Consider the following 20,622-nt stretch of genomic DNA (forward strand, 5'->3'; position numbering starts at 1 on the left):
AGCAAGTAGTTGAAAAGTTGCTAATTAGCTCAAATACTAAAATTGTCCGTGATGAGATTTGAACTCGCAACTTTTGGGTTGCTAGACCTTCACGTTATATACCCTCACCCATCCAGAACAGGGTGGGCCTTAAGTAACCATCGGTTTTGTATAACAATACCAATCTTACAATATCGTACTAATGACTGTCCCAGATTTACATTTACTATGTTACATCTAGTCTATGAGACCAGTCTGAGATTCTTCAATGAAAGTGCTTCTTAGTCCAAGAAGAAGCCTAATCTGTGTCTGGGAAACCAGCCTATAGGAAATACATTTGCAGATTACTGCAATACTGTTCTCCCTGTAAGTATCCGCTCATACCATGCCCCACCACTAAGATAGTGGAGCCCCACAATAGAAAAAAATAAGGTACCTAATGGGAAGACAGGGAGGATATTTATAGTCTGTCTCCCAAGTGGACAAATACCTATAGTGTGGAATTGTGATTCCCAAATTGACAGGCATTCCTTGTGTTGAACTATGTCCTCCCCATTCAAAATAATTACAGGAGTAATTCATCAGTCTTAAGGAATACTAAACAATACTAACAACTCTAAGAAAAAAGATAAATGCTCATAAATTAAGATTTATTTGAACTCCTTCAGCAGTAGTTTCACTGTTCTATAACCAAAGGAAATCTTACATTATCAATGAACACCTTTAAAAATATATATATCCACCTCACCCCCGACAAAATTTAGAAACAACTCCAGCCCACCTCTAAAGAAAGCCGAGTATATATTCACCATTAGGGTATAAGCTTACAGCTGTGTCCCTGTAACTTGTTCATTGGCTAGACTGTCCGTTACATCAACACAGACATGAGCGCAGATTTCAAAGAAAAGCAGTCATTGAATGCAATGGGTCTTCTCAGGCAGGTGAAATGTTACAGAACATTCAGGGAGAAATTAATGATATGAGAGCAATGATTTTCCATCATATAGAATTAGGAATCATGTCAGCTCTATTCATTACATTTCTATCTGCAACATTCTGAATATTTCACTTACTGACTACACCCACAGAGCAGAACTATCAAGCTGGGAAGGTCAAAGTTGGGGCAATGGCTGTACAAACATCAATCTTTTATGGATAGTCAGCATTAATATTATTTATTTGTCGTTGTCTTAGTCTATACACAGAATGTCCATGGTAAAACATGAGTTTTATTTCACATAAGGCTCAGAAACAAAATGGCTACCGACAGCCTACTATTATTTATAGTGGTAAAGGAGGGGACGTTCGCTCTCTCTGGTTGTCCGAAGACCACTTCATCTTTGGAGCAAAAACCCAATCTGTCATCTGCTGACAGAGCAAACAACTGACCGTCCCCATGTTTGCAGAATTTCACAACACGCAGAGGTCCACAGCTGTATCAAGAGTATTTTCATAACATTGGTGTGATTCAAGATCAGTCATCTCACTCAATTATTTTAAATATTTCAAATCAATAATTCTTAGAACCCTTTTGAACAACTCTTCTTTCATCAATGGTATTATGCTACCAATAACATGTTATAGTAATAACGCAAGCTAGTCATCACTAAAGCACATTTCCATTCAATGAACCGGCGAGATCTGAACATGCCATCTTGCAGTGTTCATAGGTACATTACCTAAAATATAAGAAAAGGGGAAAAAAAAGACTTTCTCTACATACTGAAAATAAACTCTTCTCTGCTGCTTTTTGTGTACTTGAATAATTATTTGTATTCATAAAGGAATACTTGCAGAGGGAGCAGAGTTCCATGTAGCTTCATAAGCTTTATGTATAATGAACAACAATATAAACGCAACATGTAAAGTGTTAGGTCCATGTTTCATGAGCTGAAATAAAAGATCCCAGAATTGTTCCCTACGCACAAAAAGCTTATTTCTCTCAAATGTTGTGCACAAATGTATTTACATCCTGGTTAGTGAGCATTTCTCCTTTGTCAAGATAATCCATACACCTGAGAGGTGTGGCATATCGAGAAGATGATTAAACAGCATGATCATTACACAGCTGCACCTTGTGCTGGGAATAACAGGCCACTTAAATGTGCCATTTTGTCACACAACAATGCCACAGATGTCTCAAGTTAAGGGAACATGCTGACTGCAGGAATGTCCACCAGAGTTGTTGCCAGAGATTTAAATATTAATTTCTCTACCATAAGCCACCTCAAATGTAATTTTAGAGAATTTGGCTGTACTTCCAACCGGCCCTCACAACCGCAGACCATGTGTAACCACACACGTACGCCCAGGACCTCCACATCCGGCTTCTTCACATGTGGGAAGACCTGAGACCAGCCACCCAGACCAGCCACCCAGATGAAACTGAAGAGTATTTATCAGTAACAAAGCCCTTTTGTGGGGAAAGATTCATTCTGATTGGCTGGGCCAGGCTCCCCAGTGGGTGTGCTTATGTCGTCCCAGGCCCACATTTCCCAGACAGGTGAAATCCATATATTAGGGCCTAATTTATTTATTTCAATTGACTGAGTTCCTTATATGAACTGTAACTCAGTAAACTGTTGAAATTGTTGCATTAATATTTTTGTTCAGTATATAACTGCTTATTGATACTGGTCCGTTTGAATAGTCAAAAGACATGATTTTTCAACTGACTTGTTTTTTTGTTCTTGTGGAAAGATGAATAAAAGTCAACACGAGAACTATATTCAAAAGGTAACTGTACAGCTACAGTGTGTGAAACACACCACGGCCAAGTCCAATTTCAGAACATCCGTGCTTTGAACCCAGTTCACTGCCACACCAGGTGTGCCACTGTCTCTAATACCTCTGTGCTTTCGAACAAACACTTCGTAACATTGGTAACGGCATGGTCAAATCAACATGGAAAGAAGTGGAACTAATTAAATCACTGTCCCAGCACGTGTCTGTTGCTTATGTAGTTCTGTCCTTGAGCTGTTCTTGTCTATTAATGTTCTGTATTATGTCATGTTTCTTGTGGACCCCAGGAAGAGTAGCTGCTGCTATTGTAACAGCTAATAGGGATCCTGATAAATTACCAAAAAGGACTAATCTACAGTAAGACTTGTTCAGATGAGTTGGAGAGGATGGGAGACAGCGGGAGGCAGAGGTCGGCTTGGCTATCCTCAAAACCACATTTCTCTAGTTCCTTCTTGCAGTCGCACAACTTTCCCTGCGTAGATCCGTAGTGTTATAGAATCTCCAGGTCTACGTGCCGTACCTCTGGGTTGCGTTGCTGTTGAGTGACAAAGAAACAGGAGGCATTAGATCTTCCACAAAAGTATTAAATTAATGGCAGCCATCAACTTGGATGACAATGTATAAGAGTACAGTATGCATTAAGAGTTCATATTTGTGGTTTTGATAACCAACTAACAATTAATATAAGATGTCTCATGTGAAATATTGTTGAGCTGTACTTAACAAGCCCCACAAGCTGCAACAGTGTACTCAGGCCTGTTTGGTTCTGAATCCCTAACCTTTTCCCTGAACTGTGCACTTCCTTACCCTCCTTTATTAATGGATTGGTTCTTCATGAATTGATTCGATGTATGCATGTGCTCGAGGGAGTTCACAATATTTCTTACACCAATCCAGTACTTTTTAAATTCACAACGGGGATTGAACGTGTGCACACTGGGGGAGAATGGAACAGAGAATGGGAGTGTAGCTCCTCTCTACCTTGAGCTCTTTCTCCAGGCGGTCCACCTCGGCCCCCAGGGTGTCAATGATGTTCTCGCCGTGCTTCAGCATAAAGTTCTCCAGCTCATCAGTGGTCTTCACCTGCTGGATGTCCTACAAGCCACAACAAAGACACACATGACTAGATAATCATAGCTTGTGCTGTTACATTCAGGGAGTTGTGTCATTAAGCAATATTCATTCACTTTAAATAAAAAGTATTAAATCAGTTTGAAACAAAGACTAATTTCCCCAGCCCTTGGCTGTATACCAAAACAAGTGGAAGTGCTACTGTTTGGCTGAAAAACAAATCCCAGATTGCAGCTTTAAAAGGATTGTACAAAGGCTACCAATGCAGATTGTCAACCCTAGTAATCCAGGCATCCAACTTTCCAAAGCAGAAGGAAAGCTAAAAAGCAATTGTCTCCTTAATGAAACACTTGTTAGCGTCAGCCTTACGTTGAGGATCTGTTCGATGTCCTGCTTCTCCAGGTAGGAACGGGTCACCACCCGCCCGTCAAAGTCTACCTCCGCCTTGAAGCGCACTTTACTCAGCCCCAGGTCTGTGGCCTTCACATCGTGGATCGCCCTGGTCACAGTAAAGACAAAGGAGGAGGGGGGGGGGGGTTAAATAGCACAAATAAAAGAAAAATTAGGGACCACAGGTGTAAATTAGCTAAGTAGCTAACTCTTGTGCAATATTTATTTTGTGCAAGGTCACTGACAAACCATAAGATGAATACATTAAGAACATATCTGGGGCTGCATATATCAAGCATCTCAGAGTAGGAGTACAGATGTGGGATCAAGTCCCCCTCTGTCATTGCAATCTTATTCATTGTGATCTTAAATCAGCTCTCTTTCTCTGGCCATGGCTCCAGCAGACCTGCTCTGACTTTTCAGCTTGTATTTACATAACAACGGCTAACTATTAACAACTTCACACAAAGAAACAGTCTTGAATGATGCGGAGGTTGTTGTTTCTGCTCGCCACAAGTCTTTTGTGTCACACTCCTGATGGAAACACCACAACGCGAGCTGACAGTAAGGTAAAACACTGGCGGCCCACTGGTGTAGGGGTAAGTCTCAATGGAAAAGCACCAAGTGAGTCCACGGGGCAATTTCACAGCTTTACATAAAGCCCCATTGGCAAATTGGCAACACTTCCCTCCCGGACCTCCTGTACGGGAAAGCATGTACAAGTGCAATAAATACTTTATGATGGATGCTTTGGAACAGCATGATCCTGGACCATGCTTTCCCAAACTCGGTCCTGGGGCCTCCCAGGGGGTACGTTTTGGTTTTTGCCCTAGCAATACACAGCTGAATCAAATAATCAAAGCTTGATGAGGTGGTTATTTGAAATCAGTGCTAGGGCAAAAAAACATGCACCCAGAGGAGTTTGTGAAACCCTGTCCTGGACTATAATGTCAGTGCTGAGAACTGAGGCCTGGATCGTGTGGGGACCATGACAGAAGACTTTTTAGAAAGCTTTGAGGTCGAAAATTACAATTAGTAGGCCTACTTCTTATTGGTTGTCCTACCCTGTTTTAGTCTGTTTTTATTCCATTCAGTACTTTATGAACACAACCCTGGTACAGGGACAGAGACAAGGTCATAATGGAAAACTAAAATGAGCATTTCTCATCGAAAACTCCAGGTAGTCCCTACCTGCTTGCATTTAGTTTTGTGGTTAATAAACAACTCTGGGACAGGGGACATGGAGGCCTGGGGGGGGCCGCTCCAAGGTGAAGATTCCCCTAGGTATAGATCTATGATCAGCTTCCCCTCCCCTAATTCTAAGCCAGATCAGCATCCAACAGGGCTACTGACCTGACGGCGGGGTCGTTCTCCAGGAACTCCGTGAGCTTCTGTACGTGCTCGGCCTGGATGGAGCGTCCCAGCAGGGCCTCAGTGTTGGTGTAGATGAGGAAGGCGGACACAGCCCCCAGGAGGGTTCCCACACCCAGAGAGCCCAGGCTATCGTACAGTGGGTTACCTGGCACGATGAGAAAACAAAATATATATATATAAAATATTTTTAAAAAAGAGAGAGTTGGTCTATGTCCCAAATGGTACCCTATACAGTGTTGCGGTCTGACTATGGACGCGTTCCAGGTAATCTTTACTGCATTTGAAGGCTACATAGGATGTTAGTACTATGTACAGATTTCGGACTCAGAATACACAGCATTGGTTTACTGGTAATATAAAGTCTGACTGTCCAGAGTTCAGACAGCTGGGTAACTGGTGACCTCAAGTTGTACAAAGTTGTCCTACTGGAAAAGACGTGTGTGAGTGCCTGTATGAGTGGGGAATGTATGCGTGGGGGAATGAATAGGGTCTCGGAGTAGGTGGGTGTGTGTACCTGTGAGCGAGGTGAGCCCCATGCAGCTTGAGGCCATGATCACTCCCAGTACGGCAGCAGAGTCTTCCAGCAGCACCACGTTAGTGCTGGGGTCTCGGCTCTGCATCACTGCACATCAAAACATACTGCCTTACTAATCACAACAATAACTACTGATGCACATACAGTACCAGTCAAAAGATTGGACACACCAAATCATTCAAGGGTTTATTTTTTACTATATTGTAGAATAATAGTGAAGACATCAAAACTAGAGGTCGACCGATTAATCGGAATGGCCGATTAATTAGGGCCGATTTCAAGTTTTCATAACAATCGGAAATCATTATTTTTGGGCGCCGATTTGCCGATTCTTTTTTAAATATATACCTTTATTTAACTAGGCAAGTCAGTTAAGAACACATTCTTATTTTCAATGACTGCCTAGGAACGGTGGGTTAACTGCCTTGTTCAGGGGCAGAACGAGAGATTTTCACCTTGTCAGCTCGGGGGACCCAATCTTGCAACCTTACAGTTAACTAGTCCAACGCAGTAACGACCTGCCTCTCTCGTTGCACTCCACAAGGAGACTGCCTGTTACGCGAATGCATTAATCCAAGGTAAGTTGCTAGCTAGCATTAAGCCTATCTTATAAAAAACAATCATAATCACTAGTTAACTACACATGGGTGATGATATTACTAGATATTATCTAGCGTGTCCTGCGTTGGATATAATCTGACTGAGCATACAAGTATCTAAGTATCTGACTGAGCGGTGGTAGGCAGAAGCAGGCGGGTAAACATTCATTCAAACAGCACTTTGTTGCGTTTTGCCAGCAGCTCTTCGTTGTGCGTCAAGCATTGCGCTGTTTATGACTTCAAGCCTATCAACTCCCGAGATGAGGCTTGTGTAACCGAAGTGAAATGGCTAGCTAGTTAGCACGCGCTAATTGTCGTTGTGTTGCTGGTTCGAGCCCAGGGAGGAGTGAGGAGAGGGACGGAAGCTATACTGTTACACTGGCAATACTAAAGTGAATATAAGAACATCCAATAGTCAAAGGTACAGTGCCTTGCGAAAGTATTCGGCTCCCTTGAACTTTGCGACCTTTTGCCACATTTCAGGCTTCAAACATAAAGATATAAAGCTGTATTTTTTTGTGAAGAATCAACAACAAGTGGGACACAATCATGAAGTGGAACGACATTTATTGGATATTTCAAACTTTTTTAACAAATCAAAAACTGAAAAATTGGGCGTGTAAAATTATTCAGCCCCTTTACTTTCAGTGCAGCAAACTCTCTCCAGAAGTTCAGTGAGGATCTCTGAATGATCCAATGTTGACCTAAATGACTAATGATGATAAATACAATCCACCTGTGTGTAATCAAGTCTCCGTATAAATGCACCTGCACTGTGATAGTCTCAGAGGTCCGTTAAAAGCGCAGAGAGCATCATGAAGAACAAGGAACACACCAGGCAGGTCCGAGATACTGTTGTGAAGAAGTTTAAAGCCGGATTTAGATACAAAAAGATTTCCCAAGCTTTAAACATCCCAAGGAGCACTGTGCAAGCGATAATATTGAAATGGAAGGAGTATCAGACCACTGCAAATCTACCAAGACCTGAACGTCCCTCTAAACTTTCAGCTCATACAAGGAGAAGACTGATCAGAGATGCAGCCAAGAGGCCTATGATCACTCTGGATGAACTGCAGAGATCTACAGCTGAGGTGGGAGACTCTGTCCATAGTACAACAATCAGTCGTATATTGCACAAATCTGGCCTTTATGGAAGAGTGGCAAGAAGAAAGCCATTTCTTAAAGATATCCATAAAAAGTGTCGTTTAAAGTTTGCCACAAGCCACCTGGGAGATACACCAAACATGTGGAAGAAGGTGCTCTGGTCAGATGAAACCAAAATTAAACTTTTTGGCAACAATGCAAAATGTTATGTTTGGCGTAAAAGCAACACAGCTCATCACCCTGAACACACCATCCCCACTGTCAAACATGGTGGTGGCAGCATCATGGTTTGGACCTGCTTTTCTTCAGCAGGGACAGGGAAGATGGTTAAAATTGATGGGAAGATGGATGGAGCCAAATACAGGACCATTCTGGAAGAACCTGATGGAGTCTGCAAAAGACCTGAGAATGGGACGGAGATTTGTCTTCCAACAAGACAATGATCCAAAACATAAAGCAAAATCTACAATGGAATGGTTCAAAAATAAACATATCCAGGTGTTAATGGCCAAGTCAAAGTCCAGACCTGAATCCAATCGAGAATCTGTGGAAAGAACTGAAAACTGCTGTTCACAAATGCTCTCCATCCAACCTCACTGAGCTCGAGCTGTTTTTCAAGGAGGAATGGGAAAAAATGTCAGTCTCTCGATGTGCAAAACTGATAGAGACATACCAAGCGACTTACAGCTGTAATCGCAGCAAAAGGTGGCGCTACAAAGTATTAACTTAAGGGGGCTGAATAATTTTGCACGCCCAATATTTCAGTTTTTGATTTGTTAAAAAAGTTGGAAATATCCAATAAATGTCGTTCCACTTCATGATTGTGTCCCACTTGTTGTTGATTCTTCACAAAAAAATACAGTTTTATATCTTTATATTTGAAGCCTGAAATGTGGCAAAAGGTCGCAAAGTTCAAGGGGGCAGAATACTTTCGCAAGGCACTGTATATGAAATACAAATGGTAGAGGGAAATAGTCCTATAATAACTACAACCTAAAACTTACCTGGGAATATTGAAGACTCATGTTAAAAGGAACCACCAGCTTTCATATGTTCTCATGTTCTGAGCAAGGAACTGAAACGTTAGCTTTCTTACATAGCACATATTGCACTTTTACTCTCTTCTCCAACACTTTGTTTTTGCATTATTTGAACCAAATTGAACATGTTTCATTATTTACTTGAGGCTAAATTGATGTTGATGTATTATATTAAGTTAAAATAAGTGTTTATTCAGTATTGTAATTGTCATTTTTACAAATACATAAAAATAAAAAAAATTGGCCGATTAATCGGTATCGGCTTTTTTGGTCCTCCAATAATTCGCTATCGGTGTTAAAATCATAAATCGGTCAACCTCTAGTCAAAACTATGAAATAACACACGGAATCATGTACAGTCGTGGCCAAAAGTTTTGAGAATGACACAAATATGAATTTTCAAAGTCTGCTGCCTTGTATGAGAGCAATTTGCATATACCCCAGAATGTTATGAAAAGTGATCAGATAAATTGCAAAGTCCCTATTTGCCATGCAAATGAACAAAATCCCCCCAAAACATTTCTACTGCATTTCAGCCCTGACACAAAAGGACCAGCTGACATCATGTCAGTGAATCTCTCGTTAACACAGGTGTGAGTGTTGACGAGGACAAGGCTGGAGATCACTCTGGCATGCTGATTGAGTTTGAATAATAGACTGGAAGCTTCAAAGGGAGGGTGGTGCTTGGAATCATTGTTCCTCCTCTGTCAAACATGGTTACCTGCAAGGATACACATGCCGTCATCATTGTTTTGCACAAAAAAAGGCTTCACAGGCCCTTTGCTATTGCTGCCAGTAAAATTGCACCTAAATCAACCATTTTTCGGATCATCAAGAACTTCAAGGAGAGCGGTTCAATTGTTGTGAAGAAGGCTTCAGGGCACCCAAGAAAGTCCAGCAAGCACCAGGACCATCTCCTAAAGTTGATTCAGCTGCGGGATCGGGGAACCACCAGTACAGCGCTTGCTCAGGAATGGCAGAAGGCAGGTGTGAGTGCATCTGCACACACAGTGAGGCGAAGACTTTGAGGATGGCCTGGTGTCAAGAAGGGCAGCAAAGAAGCCACTTCCCTCCAGGAAAAACATCAGGGACAGACTGATATTCTGCAAAAGGTACAGGGATTGGACTGCTGGGGACTGGGGTAAAGTCATTTTCTCTGATGAATCCCCTTTCCGATTGTTTGGGGCATCTAGAAAAAAGCTTGTCCGAAGAAGACAAGGTGAGCGCTACCATTAGTCCTGTGTCATGCCAACATTAAAGCATCCTGAGACCATTCATGTGTGGGGTTGCTTCTCAGCCAAGGGAGTGGGCTCACTTACAATTTTGCCTAAGAACACAGCCATGAATAAAGAAATCAACACTTATTCCGAGAGCAACTTCTTCCAACCATCCAGGAACAGTTTGGTGACAAACAATGCCTTTTCCAGCATGATGGAGCACCTTGCCATAAGGCAAAAGTGATAACTAAGTGGCTCAGGGAACAAAGCATTGATATTTTGAGTCCATGGCCAGGAAACTCCCCAGACCTTAATCCCATTGAGAACGTGGTCAATCCTCAAGAGGAAGGTGGACAAACAAAACCCCACAAATTCCAAGCATTGGTTATACAAGAATGGGCTGCCAGTCAGAATGTGGCCCAGAAGTTAATTGACAGCATGCCAGGGCGGATTGCAGAGGTCTTGAAAAAGGGTCAACACTGCAAATCGACTCTTTGCATCACCTTCATGTAATTGTCATTGCCTTTGACACTTATGAAATGCTTGTAATTATACTTCAGCATTTCATAGTAACATCTAACAAAAATATCTAAAGACACTGAAGCAGCAAACTTTGTGGAAATTAATATTTGTCATTCTCCAAACTTTTGGCCATGACTGTATGTATTAACCAAAAAAAAAAAAAAGTGTTAAACAAATCTAAATATATTTTATATTCTTCAAAGTAGCCACCCTTTGCCTTGACAGCTTTGCACACTCTTGGCATTCTCTCAACCATCTTCACCTGGAATACTTTACCAACAGTCTTGGAGTTCTCACATATGCTGAATACTTGTTGGCTGTTTTTCCTTCACTCTGCGGTCCAACTCATCCCAAACAGTCTCAATTGGGTTGAGGTTAGGTGATTGTGGAGGCCAGATCATCTGATGCAGCACTCCATCACTCCTTCTTAGTCAAATAGCCCTTACACAGCCTGAAGGTGTGTTTGGTCATTGTCCTGTTGAAAAACAAATGACGGTCCCACTAAGCGCACACCAGAGGGGGTGGAGTATCGCTGTGGTTGTCATGCTGGTAATGTGTGCCTTGAATTCTAAATAAATCCCAGACTGTCACCAGCAAAGCACCATCACACCTCCATGCTTCACGGTGGGAACCACACATTCGGAGATCATTAATTCACCTACTCTGCGTCTCACAAAGACATGGTGGTTGGAACCAAAAATCTCAAATTTGGACTCATACCAAAGGACTGATCTCCACCGATCGAATGTCCATTGCTCGTGTTTCTTTTCCCAAGCAAGTCTTCTTATTGGTGTCGTTTAGTGGTTTCTTTGTAGTAATTCGACCATGAAGACATGATTTACACCGTCTCCTCTGAACAGTTGAGTCTGTTACTTGAAGCATTCATTTGGGCTGCAATCTGAGGTGCAGTTAACTCTAATGAACTTATCCTCTGCAGCAGAGGTAATTCTGGGTCTTCCTTTCCTGTGGCGGTCCTCATGAGAACCAGTTTCATCATAGTGCTTGATGGTTAACTACACTTAAAGAAACTTTCAAAGTTCTTGACATTTTCTGGATTGATGGACCATGAGCAGTGGATAAAAAACAAAAAAAGCATTGTCCCTGCCCCCGTTTCAGTGAAAAGCTGAGGGTTGGGGCTGGAGTAATGTAACCAATCAAATTCGTAGACAGCCATGAATGCAAGGACTGACCATCCATGATATTCCAATTATAGTTTGTATCCCCTCAACACGGTTTAGTGTTTCTTACATTTATTTTGTGTAAAAATGTTTGGAGTAAACAAGCTTATATTTTGGGTTCTGGTGGGGTATGAGAGTTGAAAGAAGCTCATGAGGCATTTAGAAGTTATATTCTTCATGAATAAATGGGTATATATTTATAAGTCCAAAAATGGATGTGGCAACTGCTGGTTGCCCCTTTAATGTTAGGGGTCATGTAAGAACTCTGGGTAGATTAGCATTTGGGTGATACTCAAGTCATTGATGCATACATCAAATAAAAAGGAACAAAACACATTAATATTGTACAAACCATATTCGTAGAAGGACACTCCTTGCTGGCCAGCACTCTTTTTGATCTCATTGATGGCCACTAGCAGTGTTGCTGAGAGGGAGGGAGAAGAAATATTACGGCCATGGGTTCCATAGAAGTCACAGTGCACCTTCCCAGTCAATATATAGTGCATTACATCCATTATAAATAAATATACACATCAGGGGCTATCAAGGTCAAAGCCGCACTCCCGGGTGGCGCAGTGGTCTAGGGCACTGCCTCGCAGCACTAGCTGTGCCACCAGAGACTCTGGGTTTGCGCCCGGGCTCTGTCGCAGCCGTCCGCGACCGGGAGATCCGTGGGGTGACGCACAATTGGCCTAGTGTCGTCCGGGTTAGGGAGGGTTTGGCCAGTAGGGATATTGTCTCATCGAGCACCAGCGACACCTGTGGCAGGCCGGGCGCAGTGCACGCTAACCAAGGTCGCCAGGTTTCCTCCGACACATTGTTGCGGCTGGCTTCCGGGTTGGATGCGCTCTGTGTTAAGAAGCAGTGCGGCTTCGACCTTGATCTCTCCCGAGCCCGTGCGGGAGTTGTAGCGATGAGACAAGATAGTAATTACTAACCACGAAATTGGGTAAAAAAAAAAATTGGGTAAAATATATTTAAAAAATAAAAAGCATCTCAGAGTAGGAGTGTTGATCTAAGATCAGCCACCCAGATAATATTTTTCTTTGTGATCTAAAAGACAAAAACTGAATCCAAGTCAGCAATCCTACTCGGAGATGCTTGATAGCCCGCATTGGATGTAATGCAGTAGATGTGTTGAATGGGAAGGTGCACTGCAATTCTACACTTGTTAAATATGGCCCCAGAGGGTGATGGTACCATCAGATCATAACCTACCTCCTTCTGAAACCAGAGATCCTGCCAAGATACAGTAAGCCTGCAAGAGACAAAAACCAACCAACTATTAAGAGGGACGGTGCCCCAAAATCACAGTCCAGTGACTCAGTAAGACTATGTGAATGTTTGATATAGATTACATAGCAATCGGATTGTGCAGAATCACTGTACACATTTTGCATCCCAAACAGCCACTTATTTATGCGTGATCAAGATTAACGATTCTGCATATGGCCATGCCCAAAGTGATCCCTCAGCCGAGGTAACGGCAGGGTAGCCTAGTGGTTAGAGTGTTGGTTGCAAGTTCAAACCCCCGAGCTGACAAGGTACAAGTCTGTCGTTCTGCCCCTGAACAGGCAGTTAACCCACTAGGCCGTCATTGAAAATAAGAATTTGTTCTTAACTGACTTGCCCAGTTAAATAAAGGTAAAATAAAAAAAAATTAAATAAAAGTAACAATAAGGCCACCACTCACCCAAAGCAGAGACTCGATTGGCTGTGGGTGCAGCAGTCCCATGATGCCATGGTACCAGGAGAGACCCGCCCCCATCATGAAGATTCCTACGCCACTGATGAGAGAGGCGATGTAGCGCATGTTTGAGAAACCGTACCTTAAATCAGGGAAGAAAAACAGAGTTTGTTTTATATCTGCACTCAACCCCATCCGGAAGACAGACACCACAGATGCGTTGAAGCAGAGGGTGAACCGAGACAATAACACCATAAGTATAATTAACGGTAGTGTGCTCCTCACGGGTGGACAGCGTCAGGGTTGCGGACAGACTGGCTGATGCCGATTGCAAGAAGAGCCTGCAGGAGAGAGTGATAGGTGTTAACAGAACCTGCTGCCTTTCCACAATATACTGTATAGAAGACCGTTTACGATGACTATGATACATTTCAACTAACCATGGATACTGGTGTTTACTGCAAACAGAGATATAATTATGTATTAATATAATTGGTCCTAACTCATCCCTAATTGCAATATAAGGGCATGTGACGACATGTGAACTTCTTGGTAGTCTGTGGATGGCGGGTGCATCCCAACAATATCTCCTTTCTCCTGGAGTGCGCACTTGTACACTACTCCCCACACATCTGAAAGCAGTGGATTGACCGAGGCATGGGATTGTGAGAAGTTTCTACAATATTTCCAATACCAGACATTTCCTTTCAAATCAGCGAAGGGAAGTGACCAAATGCACCCTGTGGGAAGGAGAGATAATTTGGACATAGCCACTGTATCTGACCTGGTTGCAGGTGTCAGCCAGGGAGTGAATGGCCTCTGAGAACATGCTGGCTGATCCAGTGTACACCCAAGCCAGAAGCTTGAAGAAGAAATTCAGTCCATTACTGAGGGCAGAGAAAAACAAATCAACCTTTCAACGTATAAACATCAAGAAAATAATAGTTCTCAAACAGGGCAGCTAAAGGTTCACCCTGTCTTATAAACCTACAATATAATTCAAAGGGTGGTTGCCAGTGTTTGTAACATTTTTTGTTCGACTACCTTTTCTTTGCATGATCGAGCATATTTTCCAACTGAATGTATCAACGCGTTTGATAGTGGCTGTATGCAGACAGAGTTAAAGCTAGAATTCTTAATTAAAATGATAAAGCAGTCACTCTGCCCGTTTCAGTAAAAAGCTGAGGGATGGGCCTGGAGAAATGTAACCACTGAAATTCATAGACCGAGCTATGGATGCAAGGACTGACCACCCACGATATCACAATAATAGTTTTAACCATGTTGTGAGGCTATACAGTGCATTTACATTTACAAACATTGGAGTAAAACCAGGTAATATTTTGGGTTCTGAAAGGGTAAAAACAGTTGAACTAAACTCATGAGGCATTTAAAGCTACGTATATTCTTCAAGAATCAAATGGGCATATATTTCATTCATTTCCAAGTTTTAAAAAAAATGTATGTAGCAACTGCAGATTGCCCCTTTAAGACCCATACCGTGTCTTGTAATTGAATTACGCTAACTCCTGTACTTCCTGCCTGACATGGGGGTCAATGTGAACAGACCTAGTGGAGTCCCTCATGTGATTGCTAACTCAATAGCCCGACAGTGTCTGGTGTAAGAAACTACCCCTGAACAACTTGTACTTGACTTACATTTGAATCCCTGGATGAAGAAATTGAATCTGTAACTACATTAAAACAATTCTGGCATGCATAAGAATAATAAGCCATTTCTGTGTTGTTTTTATGAGTTATCATGACTCAACTTCACAGTAGGGTAAAAAACAAAGAGTAATGATACTATGCCGGGAGGGGAAAACAGACGAGGGAAAGGAGACTTACATGCATATGGCCACCATCACCACCTTCCCCGGCCCTTGTGAAAATGTTGCCCTCTTGCTGCCTGATCGGGGCTACATGACATGAGAAGAAGGGAGATCAAGCCTACTGGAGACATTTCACCTATATCAGACTTATTCTAGGAAAAACAAATCGGGTCAATTCCATTTTAATTCAATTCTGGAAGAAAAAAAAACAAACCATTTTTAATCATTTTTTAAAATCAAATTCACTTTTGAAATCTAGGTTTATGTAGAATTGACCCTTTCAGCTAAATGGTACAAAAAAAAAGTAATCAAGACATATTAATGCAAAAACAACTTTCGTTTTACCATAAGAGCCCTTCATACTGGCTACAGTTGCCAGCTAAATCAAAGTTAGCAATATTTAGATGATATTCTAGCACACAAAAATAAGCACATTATAGAATGCCCCATCACATGCTAGGGGGGTGCAGTATTGTCCTGTAAAGGAGTCCGGCACTATACACAGGCACTGTGTCAATGACAGTCGGTGTGAATGACATTGTCATGTAATGCAGTGATAAAGGGCTTTGTGGATTAAATAACCCCACACAGGGTCAAAGGTCACGTGAAGGTCATTGACAGCTCTAGTTTTTGGTAGCGGCCAGCAGGACATGTAACTACTGTACTGTGGACATTTCTCTGTCTATCATACGCAGTCTGGTCAGGAGATCCTGGCTGTACATCCATTTAGATGTGGCTAGTATAGCTAAGAAAAAATAACATGGCTAATATAGTAGAAATTGTGGATAGTTGTGTTTCTATCCTCAAGATATCTTGGTAGATCTACACAAATGACCACCAGAACATTTCTGGTCAAAGTGTGTAATATGGATACATTTGCTCTTTTAATATTAGCTAAGCTTGAGGGCATTCCATAGGGAACATCACCACACTGCTTCAGGTCACATAGGGCCGAAACTCACCTTAGTGTTTCCCCAGAAATCTTTGTACTCCTTTAGCAACTGCTGATTCCGGAAAATATCTGAACGACACAATAAAAAGGGGGTGAGGAGACCTCAAACAGGCCGTGTGCAAGCTTGTAGGAAACATACACTCAGTGATTCCTCTCAAGAACACTAAAGAACCAGGCAGCCATCTGAGCTTAAGCCCAGGTCATATTCACTAAGGGATGCAATTGTGAATGGGACAGAAAACTTCAAATGAGCCTTCTCGCCCCTCCCTGTTTCAAGTCAGTTTTCTTCAATCGGTTGCCTAATGAATACAACCCATTAGAGACTAGGCAGGGTTACAAAAATAAAACAAAGCATATCATAAACAGCGCAAGTCTATACATCCTTCCGATTAATGTACAGTTAAGTCACAGAATGTGTTTGCAGGGTGGAGGACACCTACTCTCTTCGTACTCTCGCTCCTCCACTTTCCTGAGTTTCCGCTCTCTGTCAAGGGCTTCAGGACTTCCCCACACATCTAGAGCTCTGGAAGTCAGATTAAAATAACTGCTTGATGGAAAGCTTTCGTATTGTATACAATATGGTCTACCTAATAGCGTCACATTGGCATAAGGTTGCTAATGTGCTGGTCAACTGTAAAGTGCATGATTCCAACACTTGATATCTATTTGTGCTGCTGCCAACAATAGCTTTTTAATGACATGATTTTGAGTAGTAAGGAAAGTAAAATGTACTAACTTGAGTTCCACGTCTGATCGCAGGAATACAGTGAAAGCCTCGGTGTCGTCGTGGGGGCTGCGTCTACGGATCTTTCTTAGCTGCACCAGGTCACTGAGGTCACACGAGAGAGAGAGACGGACAGACTAACAGTCAGTGTGCTGAGTATATTAAGAGTATTTGCATCAATGACTGAGTCACGGGCATGTTAACGTCCCATAATGTAATAATCACAACAGTGTGTTTCCCTTTAGCTCAGTGGACGCTTGTAATGCTAAGCAGCACTGGTATGCCTGGAATACACTGGTTACAGAAAAGAATGTCTACAACTTCCTTCAATGTGTACATTACCAAAGCACCAACAGAAAACATTCAAGATAACAATCCTTTTGCCTTGATTGACTTGCCCTGTATCCAGTCATGCTTCAATGTCTCAATTCACAGTTGTAGAGGGTTTACCTTGGCTTGAGACAGAACTCATTCATAGCTCTCACTGCAGTGATAAAGTTGTTCTGGGTGTACTTGGATCCATAGTCCCTCTTCTTAAGGACAGCCCGCACTTTCACTTGAATTGTCTCCATTTTTGTCAGACCTTGTGGGGTTACTGAACCTGAGATAGAAAAATATATTATATAACAGTGGCAATGAATTTCCCAATTAAAATAGAGTAGCTAAGAACATAACTCAACACAATATCTGAAGACTTACTTACCAGAAGTACTTCCAGCTGCTTTAGGGGTTAGGGTCAAGCATGTTTCAACAACATTCTAAAGACTGATACTTATATTTTGCGATCTTGTCTCAACGCTGCAACTCCCCAACGGGTTCGGGAGAGGCAAAGGCGGAGTCAAGCGTCCTTCAAAACATGACCTGCCTAATTGCGCTCCTTAATACCCACCAGCTTAACCCGGAAGCCAGCCACACCAATGTGTCGGAGGAAACTCCGTTCAACTGGCGACCGGGGGCCAGCCCGCAGACATCCGGCCAGCTACAAGGAGTCTCTAGAGCACGATGAGTCAAGTAAAGCCCTACCGGCCAAACCCTCCCCTGATCCGAATGATGCTGGGCCTATTGTGTGCCTATGGGACTCCCAGTCACGGCACAGCCCGGGAATGAACCTGGGTCTGTAGTAACGCCTCTAGCGATGCAGCGCCTAGACGGCTGCGCCACTCGGGAGGCCAAGACATACTTTTCATTCCTATTTTGATGTAGCAAGACTTCAAGGAGAGAGACTTCCCTGTTCTTACACCTCAACAGAATACTGGGGGTGTATTTATTAGTGGCACAGTAGCAAAATGTTTTATCAACAGGTAGAAACAAGTTTGCTTCCGTTTGGTTCCTAGTGAACACACCCATGTATGTATTGCCAACACAGGACAAACAGTGGCGCTTACCTGGGGAGTCTGAATAGGCTTGTGATGCCCCAGCCAGCACCTTCTCCGTAGTAGGTGGTCCTTGTGTTGGAGGAGGAGAGGGGCCATCCTTATTGCTGCCTGAGGTACAATAGTACTGGACCTGGCCTGTTGCTAGAGAGGCTACACGGAAGTCATGGCTGAACCACAGATTGTGCATCCCTACCTTGTGCCACCCTGTAGGGAAATGTGTGCGTGTTAGCTATAACATGTTTATTCCATAGGTCCACAACACACACACTTAGAGTTGACAAAGAGCGTGATGCATAAAACAGTGCATTGACTTGAACATGTGAGCCTCACCGTGGCATGGTCGGGCAACCCTGGGGGTTCGTTGTGACAGTGGGGCTCTTTGCTGCAGGTAGACCCTGCAGAAGACTTGCCATGGTCTCTGTGCCAGGCCGGTGAACATCCTCGCCGTTGCGGGGCTTCGTATAGCAATGCTGGAACTTGCTGTTTGAGTGATCACAAGACAGCACTGTTAGTGAGCATCGGTTGAGAGCGGCCAAACAACTGGCATCACACACCTCGTTAGCTAGCTAATTTCATAGCCATATACGTTGGGTTAAAATTATAAAAACCGACTCTCCTCCCAAAGATATCATTATGTAACTACCACCTAGAACACTCTCTGGACCTGGCTGTAACGTTAGTTAGCTAATACCGCCTCATTTCCCGGCTCAGATCAGCTAGCTACAATAACAGTAACACAGTTCCAAATTATCTGACCGGCTAGTAAAGCTAGCTAGCTAGTTCTTGGTTAGCTAGGTTAACAGGCAGAAGTTCAAATGACACATAACTTGACATTGCATTGACAGCGTCTTATAAACCTGGTCAATCTTACGGCAGTACTATCAATTCATAAAAACGGATGGATACTTCGCAGTCTGCTCGCTAACTCGATCTTGGCAAGCCAGATAAAGCCAGCCAGTGCCATCGTCGGACGCCGGTGCGACACCACCAAACAGGTTTGGAAAAGCTAGCTAGCTAGCTAGCTAGCTAAAGTAAAGCGTCTTCCTACGTATACATTACACGTTTTGGTTGTCAGGAAGTCGGTCAATACATGTTGATTTATTTCAGGACGGCCTTACCTTGTTGTGTTACATTTGCTCCGCATATCTCAGATCATTTTGAGTTCCGTGCACCTGTTAGCTACTGACACAAAGGTCGCGTCCACTGCTCAAACGTTGCACGTATTAACCGATGGTTGCGTACTACGTCATCGACGGTGTCATAGACTGACAGATTGCTATGAGACGAGATCGAAATTGGCGAGAAAAATGGGGTAAAATACAAAAAAAAATATGTGTTTAGCTGATACGTTAAATACCTATCCAGACTTTGCATGATCTGGCAGGCGTCAACAACGCCTGGGCAACACACAAAAGTAGAGTGACGCTACTCTCGTGAGAGTATGGTGGTTTCCACGAAATTGTAGTTGCCTGATATCGCGATGATTTTTTTATTAATTTAACTATTAATTTAACTAGACAGTTAAAATAACAAATTCTCCGGACAAACCCGGACGACGCTGAGCCAACTGTGCGTCGCCCTATGGAACTCCCAATCACGGCCAGTTGTGATACAGCCTGGAACCGAACCAGTGTGTCTGTAGTGACGCCTCAACCACTCAGATGCAGTGCCCTGGACCGATGCGCCACTCGGGAGCCCAAATGTGTTACAATCGCGCTATCCAGTGTATGTAACAATAAACAAATAAATAAATAAATAATGATGTAACTATCAAATAATCTACCCAGGGCCTAAAATGCTGGTAGATTGACTATTTCACCAGCCACGTTGGTGGGTGGTCAGGGGTTCACAGTGAAAGCATTTCACTCGCATTTGTGAATAAAACAAATAGTAAAGTATGCTTACATTTTTAGTGGAAAATATTTCTGACGTTATGTTTCATAGCTGGTAAATTAATCTCAGTCAAAGAACTACAAATCCTATTCCACCTCGCGCTGCAACACTGCCTCTGTGCGTACATACAGCTGAGTGAGTGAAATAGGCATTCAAGTTGGTCTAATTTACTTGAAACGAAAGTCTACTGAAGTAAGACTTTGTGCTTGTGTTTCTTGGTTATTTCCATTGTTTTGTTCACAAGATAGATTGTTCAACGTTCGAAATTCAACTGCTAGGAAAGAGAAATTAACGCTTCCGCTAGTCAGACTCAATCTCACAAACATGAATCAAAACCCGTTACCACGGTAACCTCCGCACTTAAAGGGGCAGGTGAACATTTGTCTCCTAATAATTTGGTTAAAAAT

At 42.7% G+C, this 20,622-nt stretch overlaps 1 protein-coding gene across 1 annotated transcript; it reads right to left on the reverse strand.

Annotated features, from left to right (window-relative positions):
* Positions 1–1,126: 1,126 nt before the first annotated feature.
* slc30a9 (solute carrier family 30 member 9) lies at positions 1,127–20,535 on the reverse strand. Its single transcript, XM_021561546.3, has 18 exons — positions 19,441–20,535; positions 18,653–18,802; positions 18,332–18,526; positions 17,397–17,547; positions 16,959–17,051; positions 16,663–16,745; positions 16,233–16,291; positions 15,287–15,357; positions 14,223–14,325; positions 13,724–13,779; positions 13,445–13,580; positions 12,970–13,009; positions 12,104–12,175; positions 6,071–6,178; positions 5,536–5,701; positions 4,162–4,291; positions 3,703–3,816; positions 1,127–3,256 (listed from the first exon to the last, which is right to left on the reverse strand). The coding sequence occupies exons 2-18, from the start codon at positions 18,759–18,761 to the stop codon at positions 3,212–3,214; spliced, it is 1,731 nt and encodes a 576-aa protein (XP_021417221.1). The 5' UTR covers positions 18,762–18,802; positions 19,441–20,535; the 3' UTR covers positions 1,127–3,211.
* Positions 20,536–20,622: the final 87 nt, after the last annotated feature.

This window comes from Oncorhynchus mykiss, chromosome 14, assembly GCF_057628025.1.
Source record: "Oncorhynchus mykiss isolate SJ-2025 chromosome 14, ASM5762802v1, whole genome shotgun sequence".
Classification (NCBI taxonomy): domain Eukaryota; kingdom Metazoa; phylum Chordata; class Actinopteri; order Salmoniformes; family Salmonidae; genus Oncorhynchus; species Oncorhynchus mykiss.